The sequence below is a fragment of the Lissotriton vulgaris genome, chromosome 8 (assembly GCF_964263255.1).
Source record: "Lissotriton vulgaris chromosome 8, aLisVul1.2, whole genome shotgun sequence".
In the NCBI taxonomy this organism is placed as follows: Eukaryota; Metazoa; Chordata; class Amphibia; order Caudata; family Salamandridae; genus Lissotriton; species Lissotriton vulgaris.
The window spans coordinates 1,279,304,801-1,279,324,068 of record NC_141696.1 but is presented as its reverse complement, the minus strand read 5'-3'; the positions used below and the strand labels follow the sequence as shown (position 1 = coordinate 1,279,324,068).

At 44.8% G+C, this 19,268-nt stretch overlaps 1 protein-coding gene across 1 annotated transcript in view; it reads left to right on the top strand.

The window, feature by feature from the left end:
- The window catches only part of SAP18 (Sin3A associated protein 18), a 49,304-nt gene that overhangs the window by 10,300 nt on the left and 19,736 nt on the right, over positions 1–19,268 (top strand). The window contains exon 2 of the mRNA XM_086935204.1: positions 10,124–10,233. Coding sequence (XP_086791330.1) covers positions 10,124–10,233 — 110 coding nt within the window. The remainder of the gene's footprint in view (positions 1–10,123; positions 10,234–19,268) is intronic.

Below are 19,268 nucleotides of genomic sequence, written 5' to 3'. Positions count from 1 at the left end.
TGATCTGACTGCAGCTATGTGTTTGCCTCGATGTTCCAAACCTGCATTTCCCTGCGCGGTGGGGGGCTCAATGACAAATATCCAATCCCGGTGGGGGGCGGCTCCTGTCGGCCCTCTAGCTCTCGTTGGTCCCAGAGCCCAGTACAGCCATTCCCCAGCGCCTCTACACCTTCACATCCATACTATGGGGGCAGAAGTTTGGGACGGGGACAGAAGTTGACTTTGGCTACCCTGCTTTGGGATTCTGGGAAGCCGGGCAACCTATGGAAGTCAAAGGGGTTTGATAGGTGGGACCTTATCAGCATTTCCCATATTAAAGACATTTGTGGAGAGGGAGGGGTCAAATCCTTCCACACACTGCAGACTGAATACGAGCTGGCAAGCACAGAATATTTCAGATATACATAGATCTTGCATTCACTCCAGTCTCAATTACCTAAGGGGAGCTCACCTCCCAAAGCCTCACCTTTAGAGGACAGAATTTTAGATAGTCATCTACCCGAAAAAACGATCTCCCTAATATACAAGAAACTAATTAATAAAGTGGCGGATCCCTCCAATCATTGCGGGAGAAATGGAGGCAAAATGGGGTTGAGCAAGACAACAAGGACTGGCAAGAGGCAGTGTCCTCCCCCAGAGTGGTTGCCATTCCGGTTCGCCTTAGGTTGGTGCAGCTTAAAATTCTTCATATAATATAGATCACTGGGCCCAGTTTGGTACTAATGGCAAGATCTGATAATGGAGAATGTAAGCAGCAATGTGGCCATATAGGGACATTCATGCATACTATCTGGGAGTGCAAACATATCGGCTCATACTGGGGAAAAGTTCACAACACAATCAACGATGTGCTGCATGTCCATCTTTGTCCAGAAGTGCGTAGGTGCCTCTTGAATATATGGCAACCCACGGACCTGGACACTCGTCAGATTCTGTGGGCTACACTAGGGTTCATGATTACCTAAATAAATATTGCACAATTATGGGGTGCAGCCCAATTGCCCACACTTGAAGCTTGGGAAAGAGACCTCGATTTGTTTATGTATAGAGAGAAAACTGTGTACTCGGCCAGCGGATGCCTCAAAAAGTGGTCCCGCATATTGAGTCCCTGGAATGCATACAGTGTCGAATTGTGTGCCGCCCGCTGTGCTGTACAAGATGACTCCCTAGCCCTGTAGCATTCCCCTCTTATACAATGCGATATGATAATTCTCCTCCTATGCCTCTCTACAATGTATAATTTGATTGATACCTCTGTATTGTTTATTGAAACCAATGTATGTTCAATAAAAAAGAGCTATATAAAATAACGGTGTAGTTATGTTAATGTTAGTGACAAAATTAAAGTTTTGAACACACACAAATAACACAAATTACCAGTTGTACAGTAGGCAGAGCCAACTATGACTTGCGCCCCCGCCATGCACTACTGATAACCATACCATACTTAAAGGACAGGTAGCAAAGGCCCTGATTCCTGTAATGGCTAGCAGCAAAATGTTTCTCATGTTGCTGGAAGCCCCTCGGAGCTCTTGCTCCCACAGGATTCTGACTAATTTAAAAGTAGTGTGTTTAGCTGTCTGCCTTTCAATGAAGTTTTAACAGCTAGGCAGGAGTTTGAAGAGGTTTCCACTATAGTCTGTGCACGAAAGTTAGTAATTTCTCTTTTGTAACACAATAATGTTGGTGGTAGCGTTTCTCCGAGGGAGAAAACGTCCGCACCTTCTGTCTAAGACTATTTCCTCTGGGCAAGTCGTGTGTAAGATGTCAAGGAAAGAGGTGCACTAAGAACCTGGTGAGACACCCACCACCCGGGGTGTTACACAGAGCAACTTAATGCTCGTATCAATACTAAAAGGAAGACCAGGTTACACTAAGCACCCTCTTTGAAATTCAAAATCAAGGAACAAGGATTTCCTTTTTGTTTCCAAATGCAAAAATAATATTATAGTTCTTTTTCACCAATTTCAACAGTCAGTTCATAAGTAGTAGGGAAGCTTCAAAGCATGGATCCAAAACCGTGTGTAGTTCTTTCAAGATCTTTATTTTAAACACATTAAAACGTTTTTTCCAGCTTGGCTCTGCCGACACGTGTTTCGCCCTCTAGGGGCTTTTTCAAGGCAATCTAGATGAAGATGCACAGGTCTTATTTTCAAACGGTTCTTGTTAATTGGGTGTAGCAGGTACGATGTAGTTGTAATAGGAATCCTATTAGTTCAGATGCTGACAGTTAAGGTGATGCTGATGTAAGTTCCAGTTTGATTGTCAAAAGAGTCGCGTAAATCACTTTGTGGGGATCATTTCTTTGTGTCCATGTAGTTAGGAATCCCGTAGACCATGATAATTCTTGTCAGTTGAGAATGCGTGTTGCCGATCTCCACTGCTAAGCGCCCAGCAGTGGAGATCGGCAACACGCATTCTCAACTGACAAGACTTATCATGGTCTACGGGATTCCTAACTACATGGACACAAAGAAATGATCTCCACAAAGTGATTTACGCGACTCTTTTGACAATCAAACTGGAACTTACATCAGCATCACCTTAACTGTCAGCATCTGAACTAATAGGATTCCTATTACAACTACATCGTACCTGCTACACCCAATTAACAAGAACCGTTTGAAAATAAGACCTGTGCATCTTCATCTAGATTGCCTTGAAAAAGCCCCTAGAGGGCGAAACACGTGTCGGCAGAGCCAAGCTGGAAAAAACGTTTTAATGTGTTTAAAATAAAGATCTTGAAAGAACTACACACGGTTTTGGATCCATGCTTTGAAGCTTCCCTTCTACTTATGAACTGACTGTTGAAATTGGTGAAAAAGAACTATAATATTATTTTTGCATTTGGAAACAAAAAGGAAATCCTTGTTCCTTGATTTTGAATTTCAAAGAGGGTGCTTAGTGTAACCTGGTCTTCCTTTTAATTTCTCTTTTGTGCCAAGGTGTCTTAAAAGCATCAGTGATATTCAACAGTTCTTTTGAAGTGTACTATTGCCTGGCTGGTTTGATCGTATTTCTGGTGGAAGTGAGTTCCAGATTCTGGCTGCATTTCCCATGAATGCTTGTGCGTATGTGCTTTCTTTCTTGAATCTGGGTGGCTCCCATTGTAGTGTAGTAAACACAAGAAGATGGTGGTAAGAGTGCTGAAACTTTTCAACCATTCGTACCTGGTCGAGATCTTGTTTAAATCCATTGTTTTTCCCACTTTGCCATCCCAGTTTGGACCCGGTCATTTGCAAATCAGTCTTGCCCCTGCTCCTCGTGGGAACATTGCAGCCCGAACTGCCAGGCCAAGTCATCCCAGGTCTGAAAACAAGCATCCTGGGACTGTTTTCGGAGTATCACCCCATAACAGGCAGGCTAGCTTGAATCCAGTGGCACAGCGAGCAAGGGACCCACGTCCTGGCATACCTTTTAGCCGTGGGTTTTTTATATAGCGCTAGAATCGACTCCCGGAGGAGTATCTCCGTGCTTCGACCGCTGGGGAACCCGTCCTGGCTCACCCTGAGAGATGGTCCTTAATGGGTATCTCTAAGGTGCGACCAAGCATCCCCGGCGGTCTGGGGGGGCCTTTGTGAAGATGAGGCAAGCTAATGCCCAGAGTTGCCGAGTGTGGTCCCTGACTGGAGTAGGCACCGAGGCGAGAATTATCGAGCCCGCTGACCCTGGTCCACGACCCTGCCGCGTCTGGAATCGAACCCTGGTCCCGGGTCGTCCTCTGCTTACGGGTCTGCGGCCTCTAAACCAGTGAGCCACACCACTCCACTGTGGCCTCTTTGGCTAACATAGCAAACATGCCAAGATGATGGACAGAGTGCTGGAACTTTTCAAGCACTCACCCCCAGTCAAGCGGTTGGGTTTAATCCATTGTTCCTTTGCTCACCATGCCACCTCAGTTTGGAACTAGTCATGCAAATCTGTGGGAACAATCCAGCCCAATCTGCCAGGTAAGGTCCTCCCTGGACCGGTAACAAGCACCCAACCTGGATATCACCTGGGTTTGCACGAAATTTTAGCGATTTTTCTCTGGGATAATGGGTTTGATATTTTTTAGGCGTTCACAGTTGTATTGTGCATTCCTTACCGTGGAGTTTATGTGCAGTGACAAGCAGGTTTTTTTTCTAGCACAATCCGAAGTGATTTTAATACTATCCATGGTTGTAGGGCTGCAGTTTATGGCCTCTAGGTGTGAGATCTCTTGAATTTTAATGGTGATTGTTCTTGTGGGTAGATTAGAAGCAATTCTATTTTCTGTGGGTTGAACTTTAAGTGGTTGATAAATAGCCAACCTAGTACCTCATTTAGTGTATTAGTCAGGCAGAGGACTTCATTTAGTGATGTGATTCTGACGTAATGCTGGCTATCAACGACGTATAGGTGGTTTGAAAGGTTGACACATTTCAGCATCATTGTTAAAGGTTCCATGAATAGGTAAAGAGAGAAGGCTGAGAGTATTAATCCTTGGAGAACTCCTTTGAGTAAGAGCATTGGAGTGGAACGTGAATCTTCGAGTTTGAATATCTGCAGCCTTTTGTTTAGGTACACTGAGAACCAGTTCACGACTGTCACCAATGCTAATGCATAGTTTTAGTGGTATTAGTATTTTACGGTCTACCGGGTCTAATGTAGAGGACTTTTTCATTATAGCTCGACGTTATGGTGGCCTGCAGATAGTTTTTCGTTGAGGGTTTGTAGATGGGAGCTCAGCCTCTTTGCTAAATCGTCCTTGTATATTTGTTTAGTGTTTCTCACCCATCTCGGAAGTTAATTGACCGTACCATTGCTTCTTTTGGGGGTGGGGGGGCAATTCCATTTTATGTGGAAGAGCATGTAGCGGTGGTCTGTTAGTTAGATGGAGTCGAGGTATAAAAAGTTGTTATTGACAATGGTTATGTTGTGGGTTAACAATGACTAGGATCGTGATTTATCAGGATTTAGAGGTCATTGCTTTCCAGAAAGTGCTTCAGTTGTGCTTGTAGTGTTGGTGAATATTGAAATCCCCTAGGTATATTGTAGTGATCGATAAGAGATTATGAAGTCTATTAGATGGTCTGAGAAGAATTGTTGATCTCCTGGGGAGGGTGGCAGATGATAACTAATTTTGTTGGTTTTGGGCCCAGTGAGATGAAGTTCACTCCTAAGCATTCAAAGGAAGAACATTTGAAAGTTGTCCACATGGGCCCCTCCCAGACGGCTTAGTAAATGCACTAAATGGTGTACTTTTTGTGGGGAGGTGAGGGGGGCACTAAAGATGTATCCAGGTTGCTACAAGGCCGGTTACCAGGTTTCTGTAAGAAATGCAATATCGATCTCGCGTGTAATTTGTTCAGCTATTTGAGTTGCATTTGACTTCAGATCGACAGTTATGGAGCATACATTTGAGGTTGGTTTCTGGTGATTGAATTTCTTTGGTCTGTTTGTATGATAATGTGGTTTGGCGGCTTCTCATATTGACAGTTCCTGTGCTTTTTGTTGAAATGGTTATATGGGCTGCCGGGGGCATAGGACTTGAGCAGTGAGTCTATTTCATCTTGTGAAAGCCTGTTGGTCCATATTGGTCTTTTGTTATTCTTTTAGTGGCCCAGGGTTGTCCATTTACTCCATTCTAGGATTGAGGGTTTCTTTCAGTTAGTGATAAGTATGCTGCCAGATAGTGCGTCTGAGATGCGGTTGTTTGAGATGCCTACGTCTTTTGGCTTGTTTGTCATGTCTATTTCATATAGAACTGTGAGTAGTAAGGAGGGATGCAGGGGCGTTAGTGAGTGAATGGAGTGTGAGTTGTCAGTACAGTGTGAGTGGAAGGCAGAAAATTTAGTATGTTTGGTGTGTGTTGGGTTGCATGTGTGGTGGGATATTCGGAAGTGCTCTGTTGGTTTGTGTGTATTGTTGTCAGTTTGTTTGGAGTGGGTTGAGCTGCCAGGCTCTGTGCATTGTGTAATTTAGCGGTTTCAGTTGGGTGGGTGGGGGCCTCTTTACAGGTTCGGTTTGTGTGTGTGTATGGAGCACTGGTGGATGGGCGAAGTGTGAGTTTAGTTTAGATATCTTGTGGGAGGATCCCAAGTTTTCTTCTGGAGTAGTGTGTGATACTATGTACTCTGGGTAGTATCACGTTGCGAGTTACCTCGAGGGGCATTGGATTATGTGATGGTTTGTTTTGTTTGGGTGTGAATGAGTCTGGGCAAGTGTATACAAGGGGTTTCCTGTAAATACTCACCTACCTGACATGTTGAGTCTGGGGAGTGGTGCCTTTGGTGAGGGGGGGGGGGAGGGGTTACAAATGTATGGGTTAAGGGTTGTCTTGTCAAGTGTTGGTGAGTATGGGTGTTAAATAGTGAGTGGTTTAGCATCTAGCTGTTTTGAGGTTTGTGTGCCAAGGAATAATGATGTGACAGTTTGGGAATGGGGTAGAGTCAGTGTATGAATTATGAGATACCGTGATGTAATAGCAGCTGGTATCTCAGTTGAAAGTGAAAAGTTGTTGCACTAGTCTGTGGTTAGTCGGTGTCTTTCCATGTGTTGTATTGGTCTTATGGAGATTGTGTAATGCTTGGTAGGGAGGTTCTAGAGGAGGCAATGTGTTGCCTGGAGGTGTGGCTGTGAGTTACTGGCTAGAGAGGTAGGTACAGGGGGATGTGGGTTTGTAGTTTAGGGCGGGACTTTTTTAGGTTGTGGATCAAAGGTTTGATGGCTGTGGTCTGCTGATTGTATGAGCAAGTTGGCATTCCTGAATATGGTTGTGAAGACTTCCCCTCTTGCTTTTATTTCATTTGCTTATGTAGCTGGCAGCATTTGTTTTTTGATAAATTTTGAGTGTTCTGTAGACTCCTTTTTAGGTCTTGCCTAGCATAGCAGCGCATGCGTTGCTCACTTTCTGAGGCATGCTGTAATAGGGTATTTTTTTGGAAGTGGGGTGGAAGTCCCGCCCATATTTTTCATTGACTGGCGTCATCGTCCATGGTAAACACTGGCTTCCGATTGAGAATGAGGCTTCTTAGTCGCTCCTTGGGACCGCCCATCAGGACTGGATCTTTTACTTGGGCGTTATACTGTCGCCTTCAATTAATCAGTGATAGCTCTTTAGGTCGAGGACTCCGTCGCACTGCGTAAGCAGTGGACAGAGCTCCGAGATTTTATGTTTCTTAGTGTAGGGGGCTTGAACCTGCCCCTCTTCTCCGTTGGCTGGCCTTGTAAATGCTGGCCAGCCATTGGAGGAGAGGGGCGTCACTCCCTTTAAGCCCTGTCTTTTTCGGATTCTGGGTCATTTTTTTTAGGTTCTTTCTACCTGTGATGTCATCCGTCAATCATACCTAAAAAACACGTCCCCCCCCCCCCACTCTGAAAAGGACAGGGGGCGCTATACTTTTCGAAGTATTCGGCACTGCTCCTGTCTCTCCTTCCCGCTGGGTCTCTAGGGGTTTTAAAGAGTTGGTGCGTATTGATCCAGCTTTCCTCTATCTGGATCGCCCGCCGCGGTAGGAAGGTAGGCTTCCATCGATCTGCTCTTCTGGAGGGCAAACCTGGTCCTTTTTGATGCCCCCCCCACCTCCTGCTCCGGATCAGGCTGCATCGACCGGGCTCTCCCAAATACACAGCACTGACGTGGAATAAAAAATATTAACACCGTATTAACCCCTGCTCCCGACCCGTCCTCTGCTCTCCAGATGTAAGGCAGGCGCCGGGATGGGGCAGGAAGCTGGGTGTGCAGACGCCGGGCACGCGGCTCCTGCCCCGGCTCACGCTAACTAAGCTCTTTGGCTCCCAGCGGCGGACGCGCATCGATGCAGCAAGGCCGGACTTTGATCTTCTTACCAAAAATTAACTAACTGTGGAGTGAGTGATCAATGGGCCAGAAAAGGAGATCATTCGCCATTAAGCTCGATACGAACAACTGCTAAGTCCTCATAAATCCGGCGATAATCACTGCCAAGAGTCAGTGGCGTACTGCAAGACGATAGGCACCCCCTGTGCATCCTGGGCTCCAGGAACTTCCAAACTCAGATATTCATCAACTCAGATTGATTGGGTATTGGGGGCCTGCACTGCAGGGGCTCCAGGGGGCCCCTGCCAAGAGCACCCTCTCTTGGACACTAGGAGGAATGCCAGATGTGAGTCGGAGGGGATGTTGAACCCTCATCCTCCTGGAGAGGCCAGTTCCAGCAACGCCGGTCCATGCTGCACTGGATGTGCCTCTCTGCTCAGCCACTTGTGCGGTGCCTGCCACACTGTAAGGCATGCTCACATTTAATCTGAACGCCTCCAGGGGCCATTCTACGACAGCGCGGCCTAAACACACCCCATGTAAGATGATCTGCGTTTCACGGAGCACTGTTCCGTGCTTATTGCAAGAACCCTAAAAACCAGCCTCCCATCTTGCGGGTTCTAGGACTTTTCACTTACAAGAAAGCCATCTACTCACGCTCTACATAGTGCTTAATTTGTTAAAGAATAAGTATTTGGGCCCTCAGCCCAAGGTTTTGCTCAGAAGCCTGCCGACCACGATATCGCAGGTTGGGGATCTCTTTCCTCTACAACTCACACTTTAAAGGTCTTTTTAATCCCAGCGCTCTGCTTTTGTCACTCTTTTCCCATCTTTCTATTCCTTCTTTCGCTCTTTTATGTTTGTTTTTCTCTCTCTTGCTTAGGGTCAAAGCGTATTGAGGAAAAATAAGTGTTTGTCCCCAAATTAAGCACTGCTGCTGACTGTCTCTGCCCTAGTGGTCTCACCCCCGCCTCAATCGATGCGAATACTTTTTTCACCTATTGGTGCTGTGCCTCCCAATGTGATTTTTGTTCAGGAAGAGCAGCTCTCTTGATTTTAAGCCAGATGGGACAGGCTGTGACTAGACATGAAGAGGTGATTGGCTTCTGCACCCTGCCCTTCTGTCCTGCCTCCATCTTGTGTCGAAGATACGGTGAAGTCGAGCTTGAGAGCTGATTTAATTTAAGTCCATGTAAAGGGGCCCACGAGGAGTAATCTTAGAGGAGCTGCCCGGTTCAGTTTCTGTTAGGAGGCAGGCTAGGAATTAATGGCAGGTGCTCCCTGACGTCAGTGGCACTCGCAAACTGGGCACAAATGGCATTAAGAAGAACAAGGACGCATCGAGAGGACCATCATACAAAACACTCTTTTTATACCACCTACACCTGGCCTCATCTTATCTACAGAGCTGCGCTCCAAGGACATGGCGAGATTCCTTTTTACAAGATTTGGTTGGACAGAAGTTAGGCACTTATGGTGGTAAATGCCGATTACAATCAATTCAGTAGGCCTAAGTTGTTTATGACTCACCAGTGATCTAGGCTGTAGGCCTGCTTGGTGCATTGGGAAAAGTCACACCAGAAGCCATAGGTCTCATCTGTTTATTGTAGAAAGATAAGACTTCGACAACAGTTTGGCATATGTTTTGTGAAAAGCACATCTTAAAACCAAAACGCCCTTGAGGTTCGATTGGTAATATTGCGCTTCATTACATTGTTAAATCGCCACACAGGTATTTTGTTGCATGGAATTTGCTGAGAAAACCACAACAGAACACTTCAGTTCAATAAAATTATGGAGCACCTAGTTTTTTACCCATCTGGCTGCAATTTACTTTATTATTGTTTTTGCTTAGTGACACAAAGCAATTTCACCTGAATGAAACTAGTTCTTGTCCTACACCTAGATTAACATGGTTTTCAATAACATTGCAAGTATCCTTGTGTATAGATATCATGTATTCAAACTAAACATGTATTTCTAGATAGGAGTTACGTGATGAAGGCTTGTAACAGCCGAAATGCATTGGATGATTTATTAACATGCATTTGAACTAACAATGGATTTAAAAAGGAGTGAATAACAACTCTATGAAAACCATCAAATAAAAAATAAACTGAATTAAACAAAGAGACGAGGAAGTTTCGAGTTATTCAGTACAACCAAGGATCGTAATATTACAGCCCCTACGGGGGACAGAGCAGCGACCAGGAGACGTTCCCCAATTCAGGGGCACGCATTTCTAAATCCTTTCAGATGTTACCATATCACAAAATGCTCTTCACACTTTTTTTTCGTTGAATGTCTACAGTGACAAACTGTTTCAGCTGAATATTTTTTTTTTTGTGGTTGTTTTTCTAGACTTGTCCCCTTCTGTTGAGAGTGTTCACCACCAATAATGGACGGCATCACCGCCTGGAAGAATTCTCCAGAGGCAATGTTCCATCAAGCGAACTTCAAATATACACCTGGTGAGTATCTCCATGCTATTTTACAATATTTTTACAGGAAAATAAATCCATAATATAGTGTGTCCACCAAGCTAATCACCTTTCCAGAACATGGCAATGATTACAACCTTGGTAATGCATGTATGTTCTGTGTACGTAGCGATTGTTGAGGTGCGAGCTACACAGTTAGACATTTATTGGCAGTAAATGATTGAAGAGAGAGCTGGGTTCTGGGAGCAAAGAACGTGCTGTTAATGCATTGTGGTGTCTTTTTAAACGGGTGTCTTCTCATCTTTCTTAAATTGGAGCAGAATTGATGTCCATATGAATATAGGATGCTTCTTTCATATCCTGGTTAAGGACCTGTTGCTTTTATTTTGATACTACTTTACTCCCCGATAATAATTGCTAGTGTACTGGGGGCCACAGGTGATGAACATGTCACACAGACGGATAGATGTTGGCTGTAACAGCCTTGCAGATGATGTAGGTGGTCATGAAGGTAGAGAGGGGAGCCATTGGAGTTCTATCAACGTATGCTCATGTTTCATGAGACATGCTGCAGCGTGTAGGGTGCTCTTAAGGGAAGCCCACTGTGGAGTCAAGGAAGCCATGGAGCAGGATAATGTCCCCATCAAGATGCAAGCTGGAGTTCTTAAACCTTTCTAAAGAAACTCACTCGAGACTGGATAGTTAGTACCGGGACACTTTTGTTTTTTTGCCAATGTGTTTGTGGCGAGGTTTGTTTAGGGGGTGAATTCAAGTGAATTTTCATTGGGTGAAAGTTAGGGCTCCAGGCTGTCATGGTCCATGTAATTGAGCCGGGTGTGGACTAGTTGCTTGTTTTTGCTAGCAAATAAGAATTGGGGAGACCTAATAAGAGAGAGAACATCACTAGCGAGGATAAGCCCCACACCTCTTCTCCATTGGCTGTCCTCCTAAACGGTGGCCAGCCATTGGAGAAGAGGTCCTAATGACGTTGTTCTTTCTCTTTAAGCCCTGTCTTTTTCAGATTGACTTTCCCGACTGCTGGCATAAAAGGTTTCTTATCTTCTTTATGGGTCCAGATGGCCCCATAAAGAACCTTTTATGCCAGCAGGAAGTCGGGGCGTCCAGTTTGAAAGGGACAGGGCTAAAAAATTTAAGGCAGCGCCCCCTTTACCACCGCCACACCCACATGGCTGAGCCTGCACAGGAAATACATGGCCCCATACGCGCTTGTTTGCTCTATGCCTTGGTCTGGTTCCTTCGCGGCAAAGGTGAGGTGTCCTTCCTTTGTGTCCAGGAGCACACATAACGTCACGTCTCCTGCACACCCCACAAGAACCCCCCTCCCACCCATAGCCAGCAGCACCCTTACACCATCACAGAATACAGCAGGCACCATCCTCTCTCACAGCCGGCGCCCTACAACACCCGCAGCCACCAGCACCCTTACACCATCACAGAATGCAGCAGGCACCACCCTCTCTCACAGCCGGCGCCCTACAACACCCGCCGCTGTCACCGCCCCTCCACACCCCACAGCAACACTCCCACCACTCTCACCACACCCCACCCCACAGCAAGTCCCCCATCACCCGCAGCACTCGCACCGCCACTCGAGTGTTGGCACAGCTCCTGCACACCCAATAGGAAGCTCCCTCCCACCCATAGCCAGCAGCACCCTTACACCATCAGAGTGCAGCGCGCAGCACCCACTCTCACAGCCGGCGCTCTACAGCACCCGCCACTGTCACTGCCCCTCCACACCCCACAGCAACACCCCCATTACCCGCCACTCTCACCACACCCCGCAGCACTCACATCCCCACCCGAGTGTAGCGCCCGACACCGGAGTGCTGACAGCCCTGTGCCCCCGGGGCATGCCTTAGAAGCTGGCACCCCCTGGGAGGGCCCTCTCCACCCTCAGCCGGGGCAGACATCTCCGTGCCCTCAGTGCTGGTGCCCAACGGAAGAGGGGGGGGGGGGGCTCTGTGTTTGTTTGTGTTTTTATTTGCATGCACACATATGCATGTGTAAATGTATTCCTGAATGTTTTTGGAAACTTGGATCAAACATGCATTCTACTATAGATGTGAGAAATGTTGTCTAATACGAAACACTTAGTCTTACCAGTAAAGCGGTCTTGAATTGTGTTGTTTGCGCTTGTTTGTAGCAGTTTAAACACTTCCCCGTTTTTCTGAAGTCTCAAACGACTTTCGTATTTCTCTTAATTGCACAATTTCTTGTCTTACTTAAGAATCATGTATCTACCGTCCCCATACATCTTTTACCGAAGATTCAAACTCCTATTAATAATAGTAGCTGCAATACTTGGTGCATTGTCTAACTTCAAGATTATAGTAAAACTATAGTACGAAAAAAAAATCCAGATTTTCATAGCGATTGCTCTGTGCTGTATAATTAGGGCTGTTGCCCACCAGTGTGAGAGACTGTGTGTTCTAGGGAGACACAGCAGTGTGAGAGACATTTTAATTATGTTTGCGTTTTTGAAACCTAAATAAAACGCATTGTTATTTGCAATGTCAATAGCTAAAAACTCTCATAAATACGCGACCTATTGCATTGCAAATGCAATAGGTCTCGCATTTGCGAGAGATTAAGCTATTGGCATTGTAAATGACAATGCCATTTATTTATCTGTTTTCAAAATGAACACATAAATTAAAGTTGTCATTTACGATGCCAATAGCTCAACTTTTGCAAAGGCGAGACCGGTGCATTGTAAATACTTGTTGAACATATGTCGTACATGCCAAATGGTCACGCAAGCATCTTCAAAGGAACCACAAGCAAGCCTTACCACATATTCAAAATGTTACATAGGAGACATGACCATAATTAATTTAAGGGGTGAGTAAAATGGATTACTCCCTATTGGGACAGATTTGAGCTATTGCCCCCATCTGCCACCTGGGGGCGGGGGGTGGGCAGAAAGACTGACTTTCCCCAAATTCCTATCTGGGTAGCAAAAGCCCTTGCCTTAGGGGCTTCTCCCCTCCCTGGTGCCGAGTGGGTGGATCCCTGCTTGAGGATCCACTAGGCGAGATTCTCCCCTTCCCTATGGTACCTATCCCATGTGATTCAGTGCTCGGGGGGGGGGGGGGGGGGCCTCGAGCACTGATACTGAAGAAAGCCGATCTGCTCGTTTCAGTTTCATATGTAATGACGTCCGCACGCTATATTCATTACATATGAAAAGAAAGCTTTAGGTGTTTGGGGAAGCTCTTCTCCACCTCCTGAGGCCCCAAAAAATTTAAGGAAATCAGCAGAGTGATTCTGTGGTGGTGTCTAGGACGTCCATGGCGCACCAGCGCTGCAGCCATGGACGTAACCGTTGCGTACATGGCATGGAAAGGGTTCAACCTATGAATAAGTTCCTGCCTTGGGATTCTAGTGTAGATTACAATGTTATTCAAACCACAGCAATTATAATCATGGGCCCAATAAGCACTGCTGCAATCAGTCATGCATTTCCATGTATGCAATACTAATAATGGTCGAGCAGGTTGTCATCCTGCAAAATTCCCTCCTGATTAGGAAAACTTTTAAAACCATCTGTACAGGTAGGCATTCGACTTTATTCATTATTGACTACTAACAAATCTCATAATTTATGTGTCTACTGATGTGATCATCTAACCTGTTGCCCAACCCATCCCAAAACCTATATAGCAACTTTAAGTGTATTGACACTACTCAACAATAAAACGTTTCTAACTCTAAAAAAATATATATATATATATATATATATATATATATTTTTTTTTTAATCTATCGGAGGACGCGAAGCAGGGAGCAGCTTCTGCCTCACACGAGCGGTGAGTTAAATGCACATCATAACACGGCAGCGAAGTTAGTCAGCAGCGCTATTTCATTGAGACAGACACTACACGTTATCTGCCTAAAATCTATAACTCACAAAGCCATCATGAATAATGACGAAATCGACAAAATGCGGGAAGAAGCCGCATCTACCATGTTCAACAGGGCTGCTAACCATTTGGACAGATCACCATCACGTAGCGATATTAACACCACACAACAAAGAAACTTGCAGCAGTTGTTTAAAGAATTGGAAAAACTTTGCAAGTCAGAATGCACCAAATGGTGGGAGCACAAATCGCTTAGTAAATATGAAGAGGTGGGCCGCGTCCCCCGTGGGTTGCGTATCTTACTAGCGCCCAGCTTTGACAAACCGGACCCGGCCATGTTACTGGAGTGGGGGGAGAGCAACTTGGCGGCTTCGATGAACTTGGTCTGTATATTGATTAAATATGCTGCAAGTGATCGCCTTAAACTGCTAGACCAAATAAAAGCTCTGGAACTTGAAATCAATGCCCACCAAGATCAACAAGAAGTCCAGAAACTCACTGAGAAAATGTCTGAGCGTCTTCGGAAACACGAAGAAAAGATAAAGGAGCGAAAGGCCTCTAAATTTGCACGGGACGCAGACGACTATAGCCAAGGCCGCATCTTCACATTTTCCAGGAAATACGATAATGCCAAGCGACAGGCTCATTCCAACAAAAAATCCGGGGAATGTCCTAACAAGAGTGCTTTACCTGCTCCCACCCAGCAAACCAGCTCTGGCAATGCAACAGCTTCTATTTCCAATGACAATAGTAATGATTCCACACCACTGCAAAGTGATTATAGTAGCGACGCTTCATCCAGGAGCTCCTCCACATCAGATTTAAACTTACAAGGACTTGCGAGATTGAACTTACAGCAAGAAATGGATTTTGTAGTGAAGGAGAGACTTCAGACTCTACGATCATGGCAGTCCAATCCACAAACAGACAAAGGCGAAACCAACGCCGAAAGGCAAGGAAACGTAAGTGGAAGCAACGCCGGAGGGCAGCCACAGAAAAAGAAAAAGAAAACCTGGGGGAAACGCCGATAGTGGATAACACTATCGTAAACTTATCCAACATCGTTTTGAACAAAGCAGAGGAACAACTTCTCTCCCTAGGTTTAAACTTCTCACCTATACAGAGCTTTAACTATGCAATGACTAGAGTGGATTTATTTTGCTTTATACGTAAATTAAAGTTAAAAAAGCATTTTGCCTCTAAACCCACTAAAACAACGGATGAAATTAACATTGCTAATCCTGTGACCACCACTGATGGCATCGCCCTCTTAAATGCAGCAGACACTCACACTTTCTTGGATACCTATGAGTTGGCAGCCGACGTGGATCCATCTGAAACAGATCCTGACATAGCAACACAAAATCGTCTGCGCAGAATATCCATTGAACAAACAGGAGCTGGACTAAGTCCATTTCGCAGCAAGTCCAAATATATCCCAATGATGCCGAGAGATGCTGTGGATGTGTTCCATGACTGTGTTGTCAATGATGTGAAAAAACTATATACAAGATCTAACAACAAGTTTCCCAAAAAAGAAATACATAGAAAAAAAGCGTTTGATGCATTAATGAAAAAATTAAGCAAGAACCATGAAATAGTCATCAAAAAATCGGACAAGGGGGGCAATTTGGTGATATGGCCTAAAGCAGATTATATTTTGGAGGCCAAACGACAACTCTATGATTCCAGCTGCTACGCGAGAAGCTCGCATAAAGACTACGAAAGTGCTAAAAACAAACTGCACAAAATGCTAGGCCAATGGAAGTGAGAAGGCCTCATCTCGTCTGAAGAATTTAAATTTATGTGCATTAACCACCCGGTACTGCCCTCTTTGTACCCGATACCAAAAATTCACAAAGCCGTCACACCCGTGCCTGGCAGACCTATTGTGTCCGCCATTGGAAGTGTAGGGGAAAAGGTGGGAGAATACATCGACTTCTTTCTCCAAGACTTTGTCAAGGAATTACCCAGCTTCGTAAGACACCAGTGATTTTATCAGGAAAATTGAGAATATCGCATGGAATCCAGACATGTGGCTCATCTCTCTTGATGTGGAAGCGCTTTACACCAGTATAAATCATGAGCAAGGACTTTCGGCTGTAAAACACTTTTTATCTAAGCGCTCCATCAAACTCTACGAACATAACAAAGTCATACTTAAATTGATGGAATGGTGTCTCCATCACAATTTCTTTTCTTTTGGCAAGGACATATTTAGGCAGCTTAGGGGTGTGGCAATGGGGGCCTGCTTCTCTCCCAGCTATGCGTGTCTACACGTAGGCTGGTGGGAGGAGCAGGTCCTCATGACACGCCACAAAGCTTGGATGGACAATCATGTCATCAGTTTCCTACGTTATATTGACGACATTTTTATAGCCTGGCAGGGTACTAGGGCTGAAGCAATCAAATTTATTGATGACATCAATCAGAACAATCTCAACCTTAATTTTACTGCACATGTAGAAAAAGAGAAAATCCAATTTCTAGATGTAGAAGTGTACATAAAAAATAACAAAGTCAATACCACTCTACACAGGAAAAAAACAGCTGGAAATGCCACATTACATTCTACCAGTATGCACCCAAGACACACTATCACAGGCATCCCTTACGGTGAAATGTTAAGGCTTAAAAGAATATGCAGCTCCACCTCTGATTGCGAACTATGTTTAACGGATCTCAATTCCCGCCTTAAAGCTAGGGGATATTCAGAGGCAGTGCTAGAAAAAGCCTACAAAAAATCCTTATCCCGCACAAGAGAGAGCCTGTTTCCAGACAACAATCCTGATATTGAGAACCCCACTACCAGTAAGTCCCTAGATTCGGGCCCTCGAATGATCACTACGTTTAGTAGGGAAGAAAAAAAGATTAAGGCTATCCTCAACAAGAATTGGCCAATAGTCTTAAGTGATCATGTTCTCAATTCAGTATTACCTCCTACTCCTCAAGTGACCTTTAGGAGAGCAAAAACCATGGGTAGCTACTTAGACACTCCTGCGCCTGAATTAAAAACTAAAGCTAGTTGGCTACAACCCTCTAGGGGTTTTTTCAAATGTTCCAGCTGCCGGGCATGCAAATTCGGCTTGTCCACCACCCACTACACGACTCCTTTTAGTTCTGTAGATAAACCTATATTGGGCAATTACTCCTGCAAAACTGATTATGCCGCGTACGTTTTGGTATGCGCCTGCGGACTTCGGTACGTGGGGAGTACCAAACTCCAGGTACATATGCGCATACTATAGCATTTACGAGCCATACTCCATAACGACCCGACTTATCCGGTCGCCAGGCATTTCGACCACATCCATAAAAGAGATTTGTCTTGCCTCTTATTTTGTAATCGGCTCTGTACCCTTGTTAAGAAAAGGCGGCAATAGAGTTGTTATTGAGGAAGTTGGAATCTAGATTCATCTTAGAGTTAGATAGCCGTTGGCCCAATGGGCTCAATAATATTGAAGAGATGCATCACTATCTAGAATAAATTTCCATCCTCAATATTTCTTTCATCTCCTATTGACATCTGCTGCAGGGGTATTAATATCGCAATTTAGGTTCCCTATTTGTGATATTCAGATGCATGTGCCCATATCTCATTATATAGTTTGGTTATCTACTAGACTGTTTATTTTACACACGTTAGGTTCCCTATGTGTGTACTTAAAAATTAACACCTTTTTTCATTTCAGTCGTGCTGTAAATATGTAAATACTTATTCCTGTGTATTTATATGACAACTATTTGACTTTGCACTTTACTTGCACTTCATGAATTTGCATTTTTGCACATCTGCGCGAACTATCTATGTATTTATGATAATGTGATTGGTCCTTTTGGTTTGTAAATACTGATAGTTTTACCAACTTTTGTATACATTCACACCAGTTTTTTAACACTTTTTTACACTTTTGATATGAACTTTTACCATTTATGATACTTTCTCCCCAAGAAGGTTGTCGAACCGAAGGCCGTAGAGCCAAAGGTCGTGGAACCAAAGAAGGTGGTCGAACCAAAGAAGGTTGCCCAACCCAAAAAGGTTATCGAGTCGATGAAAAGCCTCAAACCAAAAAGCAGGTCGTCGATCCAAAAGGAACACACGACCCAAAGAAGGCCGTTGATCCTAAAGAGTGTGGATCAGCAAACAGGATCACACCACAAAACCCATCGAACCGAAAAAAGACATCGAGTCGACAAAAAACATTGAGCCTAAGAAACAGGCTAGCATAAAAAGCGTATCGAACCAAAAGCTCCGGTCGATCCGAAACAGGTCGTCGACCCAAAGAAAGCCGGCGAGCCAAAAAAGACGGCTAAACCTACAAAAGACGTCGAACCGAAAAAGGTTACCGACCCCAAAGCAAGTCGAGCCGAAAAAGACTCCACAACCAAAGGACCTCGAGCCAAAAAGTCACAAACAAGTCAGTAAGCCAAAAGCATTGGCGCCAAAGACACGGGCAGTGGAAGAAGAACTCTTCCATCCTGATCCAGAATCTAAACTGTCCCTGAGACTGGCAAAGTTGGTTTATTACCGGAAAAATAGACCATTGGACACAGACACTCCTTCCCCTGTTCCTCCGAAGAAAAAGGACTTGGGGACTTCTCCCTCTAGGCCTTTTACTCCTCCTCCTTGCTATCCCAATATGCCTTTTGTACCCTACTCCCCCACACATTCAGACTAAAATGATGAGGATAACATGGGGGAAGATCCTCAAGATGACTTTAACGAACCAGAGGATCCACATCCATACAATGACACATGAGAGGATCCGAATGATCCATATGACCCACATCCCATCCCTGATACCTCCCCATACCCTACAAAGCAGTCGCCTACCGATGACACCATTGTGTTTAACCAACTGCTAGATAGATCAGCAAAATACCACAAGGTCGACATGCAAACTGACCAAATTAGAAGATTTTCTATTTGACACTTTTCCTAACTCTGAGAAAAATGTCAGGACACTTCCTATGCTGAAAGGGGTACTAAAACACGCGCCAGATATATTCAAAGATCCAGCCAGAGCACGTGTACTCAATCCCGGGATTGAAAAGAAATATATGGCGGCCCCTACAGACCCTGCTTACATTAAAGGCCAGTTGCCTTTAGACTCACTGGTAGTAGCAAACTCTTGCAAAAGAGCAAACTCGCAAACGACAGGAGATGCTCCACCCCCT